Source organism: Aphanomyces invadans (assembly GCF_000520115.1).
Source record: "Aphanomyces invadans strain NJM9701 unplaced genomic scaffold supercont1.15, whole genome shotgun sequence".
NCBI lineage: Eukaryota > Oomycota > Saprolegniomycetes > Saprolegniales > Verrucalvaceae > Aphanomyces > Aphanomyces invadans.
The window spans coordinates 1,141,905-1,150,127 of record NW_008580160.1 but is presented as its reverse complement, the minus strand read 5'-3'; the positions used below and the strand labels follow the sequence as shown (position 1 = coordinate 1,150,127).

Below are 8,223 nucleotides of genomic sequence, written 5' to 3'. Positions count from 1 at the left end.
TTGCAAGTGGCGCCGCCGTCGACGCGGACCATCGGGTTCTTGGCATCCGTGTAGTCCTTGAGATGCTCGTCGATCCACTGCTTGGTCGGGTGAGTCGGCGGGTCGCACCCCAGCGCCATCGTGGACACGTCTTGGTAGATGCGGATGTAGTCGATCTCCATGTACATGGGGAACGAGTCGCAAATGTTGTGCGTCTTGTTGTACTCGGGCGTGCCAGGGACAGGCTTGGACGAGTTGCCCCGACACGGCCCGATGTCTGCGTTCGGTGGAGTCGCGCCTGCCAGCCGCATGCGCCATCGTCAGCTCAGACCAAAGGATAGCCATCGACATACCCCATGCCCGCGCGACAGCCACGTTGAAAATGACGTACAGCGGCTCTTCGATCGGCAACTTGATCGGGTTCCGTGGCTTTCCTCGTCCGGCTTGCGGCGGCTTGGTCAGCGTCACGGACGGGATCTCAAACAGCGGCGCGCCTTCGAGCATCCATCGGACGTACCCCGACTCGCCCAGCACCCTACAGCATCCTCATCACCCGTCAGCAAAGTCCTTTTTTCTTCGGCCACACCACTCGACTTGGTAAATGTAAAACTCGGTGTATGCGTCGTGGCCAATGTCCCAGTTGGCCGAAATCGCATCCATTTGGTATTGGAACTTGGGGATTTGGTTGGTGTCGGCGACGCCGTCCTTCCGCGGCGTCTCGCACTTGGGGTTCCTTGCATCCGGGTCGCACAAGAACGCTCCAATGTACCCGTTCGCGACGGGAAAGCACGTCCCGTTGTAGTTGATGCCCCAGTGGAGAGTTCCCTTGCCGTCGATGAGACCCAAATCTGCATTCGCGTCGCGGCCGGCGCTCACTTGGAGCTTGTTGTACACGTTGCTCGTGACCAGGGCCGGGTTCACTTGGGCTGCTTTCACCTGGCAACCACATACGTGATGGTGTCCATCAAAGAGACAAACTCACCGGCTCGTACTGCTGCACTTCGGTCGGATCTTGGGGGCAACGGTTGTTGGCGGCGTACCGGAGTCCTTGGTACCAGCTCCGGTGGCCTCGATACGCATACGCCGAGGTCGGGACGTCGGGAAAGTTGGCGCCGGGGGTGTCGCACGCCTTGCCGTACACGCAGTACTGGCTGTCTGGCTTTTGAGTGGGCATGCGACGGTAGTTGTCTGGCATGCCGGGGGCGATTTGAATCGACGACGAGATGGCCACCCCGCCGCCTTCCAAAATGTCGATCTCCGGCGCGCCACGGCCTTGGTTCGGATGGAGTCCGTACCCCGGATTCGGGTCGCATGCAGAGATCGCTTGATGGGGCGACAAGTCGGCATCGCACTCGTTGTACGTCCAAGGCCACATGCGCGTGGTCGAGGCCGAGAAGAGCGCGCGGCCGAGGTTCCCGAGGAGCCAAATGCCAGGCCATGTCGGGTAGTACGCGCCGTCCTTGATGCGGTCTCGTGGCGTGAGTTTCGTTCGGACGCCGTCCTTCCAGAACTCGCCGACCGCGTTCGGGTTTGTCGTGACGCTCTTGTGGACATCATCCGGGACGTCGTTGACGGCGCCGGGCAACTTGGCCGCCACTTCGATGAGCCCGCCCTGCACGCAAAACTTGTTCCACGACTGCATCATGCCAGCTGCGTAGTGCTACCGCCACCATGTCAAAAATCGTTGGCGACGGTCGACCGTACCAGTGTGTTTGTTTCCATGGCAGGGACTTCGAGCCACTGGTTAAAGTACGTCACGTTCGTCGGTCCTTCATCGACGCGGTTGATGAGCTTGCCACCTCTCGTGTACACGTTGGACGAGTTGTACAGCCCGATGGCAGCGTTGACGCCGTCCGGGATGTCCAGCGCCGTCCACAGGTGGTCCTTTCCCGCTTCGAACGTTCGCCCGTCGATTTCGAACTCGTCGCTCATGACGAGATCCCACACTTCTCCCCGCGACGACACTTTGGTCCGGACGTCGAGTGGGGTATCGACATCGATCCAGGCCGCAACGCCGCTCCGGGACGGGTACCCTTCGTAGTCGTAGTCGAGCGCATGTGCATGCAGCTGCATCAACACCAGTGCATGGCCAGCCGCGCGCACCACCACTACCATGACGACTTGCGATGCGTCGGTAGCCGATAGGGTGCGACCAAGTCGGTTCGTTTACAAGAAGTTTAGGCACCGAAGCGTTGTTCGATTTTAGATATCCGCACGAAGACGTGGTGCCTGCGATCGGCATGGCGCGTCCAGGACGCCGGATTCTTGCAGCAGAGAACGGAAACAAGCGACTGACCGTCTTTGGTTGCGACGTACGGCGGTGCGTGCTAGGTCGGCCAAACTGGCCAAGGCGTGCATTGCTGCGAATGAAATCGACTGCCTGCACACCGTGTGGCATTAGCGAACTCAAAACCGTTCGCAATGGACACGTTCGCTTTCCCTGAATCAGTGTACCACCGACCAGCGAGTTCCCGCGATGCGATCGATCGACGGGCGACATGTCGTTCTTGGTTGACCGACACTTGCTTGAGAGGTGCGCATGGGAGCAGCTTCTGAAGCCAACCAACCACCCAGGCCCAGACTCCACGACAGGCTGGACCATTCGCCACTCCAAGCGTCGAGCAGCTCTGGATGAGCAAGGGCTAGCTCGGTTGATGGACAGCTGCGCAGGGCCCAACTGTCAAGGATTTAGGGTCGCCACGGCGGGCAGATAATGTTGACGCCCACGGGAAAACTTCATTGCCTTGGGGGGGGTTGGCGTCGACGGATCCTGCGCCGAAGTCCCTGCCCCGCCCGTCCAAAGGCGATACACCCGACCAGCTCGTTCGTGTGGGGGCAGCCCAACTTCACCTTCGCTGCGGTGGCGAATGCTATCCTACGTTCTCGTACATCGATGGCCAAGCATAATGGGATCGCGCCACCTCCTGCATGTCCCTTCGCAGCTCCTGCGCAAGAATGCGGCGAAAGGACTTGCGACTGCGCAACAATTCCATCCACCTTCTCAAGTTTGTTGGCTTGAGCACCGTTGATCTGCAGCGAACGGTGTAGCGCTGTTGCCATGACGAAGTAGAGCTGCATGCTGCGATTCCACCAACTTTCTTTACGAGAGCGCTTTCATTTCCATCCCGGTCCCACAGAACCGGCACGACGACCGCATGTCGCCGCCGCCAGGTTGTTCAGCCCAAAGCCATTCTCCGAGGGGGGGCGGGTTAGCTCAGTTGGTAGCGCATCGGGGAGTGCTGCACAGGTTGTGGTGTCGATCCCGAGCTTACGGGGAGGGTATCTGCCATGACCGTCTCCACTCCCCCCTGCGGAATCTGAACGGCCCGCACGAATACGAGCTCGGGCCTTCGTTCAAGAACACCCAAAGCACAACGTACGAAGCATGGGAGCCACAAAACAAGCGTCAAAGATGGCCTGCCGTCCTCCCCACGTGAAACATATCCAACGTTGGCACATTACAAACTGGTACTTCCCATGGATGACTTCAAAGAAGGGTTATCCACGGTGTCATCTTCATGGGCTACGTACGACACGGTGGGGGTGTGGATCCATTAGCCAATCCATTCTTTTAGCGTGATAAAACCCATCCATTTCAGCCAATGGCATTGCGGCCAAGATCGTCAGGCGGTGCATCAATACCCAGACGATGCGATCGGGTTGTAAGAATGTGACCAGTTGGTGCCGTCGGCTTGGTGGTTTCCAGGCGGAGCATGCGAAGTAATGCTGGTACTAGCGCCCAGCCATTCTTCGAGAGGCAGGCGAGATCGCCGCAACCATGGCGACCACTCGCGTCGCCATTGCAGCGTTCGCTCTGCTGCCTGCCACGGCTGTGGCCCGCGACTACGACTACGAGGGATACCCTGCGCTGTCGGGCGTCGGCGTCTGGGTCGACGTGGACACGCCGTCGGATGCAAGGACCAAGGTGTCGTCCCGCGGTGAAACGTGGCAGCTTGTGATGAGCGACGAGTTTGAGATTGAAGGGCGAACGTTCAAAGCGGGCCAGGATCATCTCTGGACAGCTCTCGACATCCCGGATGGCGTCAACGCTGCGCTCGAGTTGTACAACTCGTCCAACGTGTACACGAAGAACGGCAAGCTGATCAACAAAGTCGAGGAAGGACCGACGAACGTGACGTACTTTAACCAGTGGCTCGAAGTGCCAGCGATGGAAACAGCGACCCTCGTACGTGCCAGCGAGGTCCGGCAAACGGTGGGTGATCAATTTGGATTCGTAGCACTACACAGCGGGCATGATGCAGTCGTGGAACAAGTTTTGTATCCAGGGAGGGCTCATCGAGGTCGCCGCCAAGCTGCCCGGGGCCATCAACACCGTGCCAGACGCCGAACATAAAAGCGTGACCATCAACCCGAACGCGATCGGCGAGTTCTGGAAGGACGGCGTCCGAACGAAACTCACACCGCAGGACCGCATCAAGGACGGCGCGTACTACCCGACATGGCCTGGCATTTGGCTTATGGGGAATTTGGGCCGCGCGCTCTTCTCGGCCTCGACCACGCGCATGTGGCCTTGGACGTACAACGAGTGCGTCGCCGACTTGTCTCCCCATCAAGCAATCTCTGCTTGCAATGCCAATCCGGGCTACGGTTTGAATCCGAACCAAGGCCGTGGCGCGCCAGAAATCGACATCCTCGAAGGCGGCGGCGCGGCCATCTCGTCGTCGATTCAAATCGCCCCCGGCATGCCCGACTCGTTCCGGCGAAAACCAGTCAACCTGACAGCCGACAACAAGTATTGTGTGTATGGGAAAGGATGTACCACCCCCGGGGCCAACATCGCCGACGCGCCAACGTCCGCGTTCGCCGAGCGCAACCACAAAAGCTGGTACCAAGGCCTCCGGTACGCGTCGAACAAACGATGTCCACCCATCCCTGCCGACATTCAACAGTTTGACCAGGTATAAACAGTGCGCTGACCGCTGCCGAGACGTCCACATGACATGCGAATGGTTTTGGCTGCATAGGTGTACATGGCCCAAGCCAACCCGTTGCTGATCACCAATAATTCGTACGTCAAGACGCAAATGAGTGCAGCCAAGGACGTCCATGCGGACCTGGGCCTCATCGACGGCAAGGGGCCTCTCCACTGGGGCATCAACACGGACGGCCGGTGCTTTCCCGTCGCCAACGGGTACATCGGAGCGTACTTGTGTGACCCCGACTCGAAGAACCCCAAGTGCGAGGCGCCGCGCAAGGACGGCGTCGCCGACACCAACCAAATGGACAAGTTTGAGTACCAAATGGATGCGATTTCAGCCAACTGGGACATTGGCCACGAAGCGTACACGACGTTTTACATTTACCAAGTCGAGTGGTACACGGAACTCGCATCTTGGGTGCTTGTGGACGTTGGCTGATGCGCGATCGATAGGGTCATGGGGCCATCGGGGTACGTGCGGTGGAGTCTGATGGATTCGCCTTTGTTCGAGATTCCCGCCGCCGCCATCACGGACCCGCCGCAGGACCCGACTGGAAAAGTCTACAACCCCAGGAAACTCATGATTGAAGAGCCTCTGTACATCATCTTCAACGTTGCGCTCGCGAAAGCATGGGGTACGCGTGCATGCAAGCGTGCATGGACATGCCTAACAAGCCACGGTGTCGTGCACCTAGGTGCAACCCCACCCAACGTCGACGTCGGTGCGTGCAGAGGCAACTCAACCCACCACGACCCTCTTGGCACGTACCAATACAACCGAACGATGAGCATCTGCGACTCGTTCCCCATGTACATGGAGATCGACTACATCCGCATCTACCAAGACAAGAGCTCCATGTTCATCGGATGCGACCCCCCCACGCACCCGACCAAGCAGTGGATCGACGGCCATCTCAAGTGGTACACGGACGCCAAGAACCCGATGATTCGCGTCGATGGCGGCGCCACGTGCAATTCCCATGAAGACTGTCTATCCATGGGTTCCATGACTCCAACCGGCCGCTGCAGCAACCGGCGGTGCGAGTGTGTCAAAGGCTACGGCGGTGCGTTGGATGTCCTACAAATTGAAACTAGCGACCGAATGGCTTAACCACGCATGCCTTGACAACTCTAGGCCCACGATGCACCAAATTCCTTGGCGCGAAAACGCTGAATGTGGACGGCGACGCGTACTTCGGCCCGCAGTTTGTGTACCCTGTCGTGTTGGCCAGTGTCGTCGTGGCTCTAATCGCCCTCACAGCAGTCATTCGAAGGCGTCGAGTGACAGCAGCCAAGGATATGGTCGAAACGACGCGCCATCCAAAGGAACAGGACGGCGACATTCAAGCGCATGCCGTCGGCGTCACACGCCGGTACTACACGCCGGGGAACACATTGCCCAAGGAGACCCCTTCTCAAACATGAAAGATCTTTTTCCATGAATGTGATTGGATATCTCGAAAGGTCACTTTGTGGAGTGTTTGATTGGCTATAAATAATTTGTAATAGCCAATCCAGTGCCGTCAACTTGGGGTGCTCGACAGTGGTTGGCTAAATTCGTAAACTCGGCCCCGTAAGTGGGACCCGACTGTGTTCGAGATCCACAGAAATAAACAGCATTATGTGTTGCCAGGCAAGCAGGCACACTTCGCCTGGATGAGAGATCGATCTCGTACTCGTATAGTGCATGTGTTATGATGTGGCCATTCGAACGTGCGTGTGGGCGAAACGGGGTGTGTGCCATGATCCATTGTGGTCAGATATATCCGAATAACTCGAAACGTCGTGCAGGTGATATGCACCCCAAATCCGTCGAAATCCCCAATATTGGGTGAATATTTTGCGCAATTTTGGGATTGTATTGCATATCAATCTCGTATCCGGATAGGTACACCACAGCACCGATAGATTTGGTTAGGTGAACGCCAAACATTTCATATCGGCGATGACGCCACCACGACGCCGAAGCTGCTGCTGCGCCGTCGGCCTTGCGGTGCTGGTCCATGCAGCTCACAGCATTGACTACGACTACGACAGCTTTCCCACAAAGTCCGGTGTTAGCATGTGGGTAGACGTCGATACCCCCGCGTCCGCGAGGAAGATTCGTACGTCCCGCGGGGCGACGTGGGATCTCGTCATGAGTGACGAATTCCAAATCGAAGGAAGGTCCTTTCGACCGGGCGAGGATCACCTCTGGACAGCTCTCGACATCCCCGACGGCGTCAACGCCGCGCTCGAGATGTACAACTCGTCCAACGTGTACACAAAGAATGGCAAGCTCATCAACAAGGTCGAGGAAGGACCGACCGTGGTTACATATTACAACCAGTGGCTTGAAGTGCCTGGCTTTGAAACACGAACGCTGGTGGGTGCGATACCATGATCGGGCCGATGTCCACGTTAACCATGACGGGCGTAGCATTACAAAGCCGGCATGATGCAGTCGTGGAACAAGTTTTGCATGCAGGGCGGGCTCATCGAAGTGTCGGCCAAGCTGCCCGGTGCCATCAACAACGTGCCGGACGCCGAGCACAAGAGCGTCACGATGAACCCGAACGCCGTTGGCGAGTACGAGGACCCCAAGACCAAAGTGAAGCGTGCAGTGACGCCTCAGGATCGCATCATCGACGGCGCGTACTATCCAACGTGGCCTGGCATTTGGCTCATGGGCAACCTGGGGCGGGCGCTCTTCTCGGCCTCCACCACGCGCATGTGGCCTTGGTCGTATGACGCTTGCGACAAAGATCTCCCCGACCTGGCATCCAACCAACTCATCTCTGCATGCAACGCGACCCCCGGCTACGGCCTGAACCCGAACCAAGGCCGCGGCGCGCCGGAGATCGATGTTCTGGAAGGCGGCGGCGCAGCGATCTCGTCGTCGATTCAAGTTGCGCCGGGGATGCCAGACAACTACCGCCGCAAACCTGTGGTAAAAGGCGGACCCGACGAAGAACCGTGGGGCCTGAACAAGTATTGCGTGTACGGCAAAGGGTGCAAAACGCCCGGGGCCAACATGGTCGACACCCCCACGAGTGAGTTTGCGTCGAGAGGGCACAAGAGTTGGTACCAAGGGCTCAAGTACGCTGCCAATAACCGGTGCCGCCCCATGGACCAGGACAAGCAAGATTACAACCAAGTACGTGCAGCATGGCGTGCCCATCTGCACCGACGCGGCGCACGAGCTCACAGCGCTGCACGTAGGTGTACAACTTTTTGCGAATCGGAAACCTGTACAAGAATGTGTTTGACAAGGACCAAATGAGCGCCGCGCGCGACGTCCATGCGGACTTGGGCTTTCTCGACAA

General features: G+C 58.2%; 3 protein-coding genes across 3 annotated transcripts in view; 2 read left to right on the top strand and 1 right to left on the bottom strand.

Annotated features, from left to right (window-relative positions):
• The window catches only part of H310_07906 (hypothetical protein), a 9,931-nt gene extending 7,769 nt beyond the window's left edge, over positions 1-2,162 (bottom strand). Inside the window, exons 1-5 of the mRNA XM_008873425.1 lie at positions 1,684-2,162; positions 962-1,639; positions 566-915; positions 333-514; positions 30-277 (exon numbers count right to left, since the gene is read on the bottom strand). Of these exons, the coding sequence (XP_008871647.1) occupies positions 30-277; positions 333-514; positions 566-915; positions 962-1,639; positions 1,684-2,094 (1,869 nt within the window). The 5' untranslated portion in view covers positions 2,095-2,162. The remainder of the gene's footprint in view (positions 1-29; positions 278-332; positions 515-565; positions 916-961; positions 1,640-1,683) is intronic.
• Positions 2,163-3,757: 1,595 nt separating this feature from the next.
• On the top strand, positions 3,758-6,438 carry H310_07905 (hypothetical protein; the record flags this gene model as incomplete). Its single annotated transcript, XM_008873424.1, has 7 exons — positions 3,758-4,165; positions 4,218-4,313; positions 4,377-4,898; positions 4,965-5,314; positions 5,372-5,553; positions 5,614-5,982; positions 6,054-6,438. 7 exons carry the CDS (start codon positions 3,758-3,760, stop codon positions 6,341-6,343), a joined length of 2,217 nt encoding a protein of 738 aa, XP_008871646.1. The 3' UTR covers positions 6,344-6,438.
• A 421-nt stretch (positions 6,439-6,859) lies between these two features.
• H310_07904 (hypothetical protein) overlaps positions 6,860-8,223 on the top strand; it is a gene marked incomplete at its 3' end in the record, with an annotated part of 2,594 nt that continues 1,230 nt past the window's right edge. The window contains exons 1-3 of the mRNA XM_008873423.1: positions 6,860-7,283; positions 7,338-8,054; positions 8,120-8,148. Of these exons, the coding sequence (XP_008871645.1) occupies positions 6,864-7,283; positions 7,338-8,054; positions 8,120-8,148 (1,166 nt within the window). The 5' untranslated portion in view covers positions 6,860-6,863. The remainder of the gene's footprint in view (positions 7,284-7,337; positions 8,055-8,119; positions 8,149-8,223) is intronic.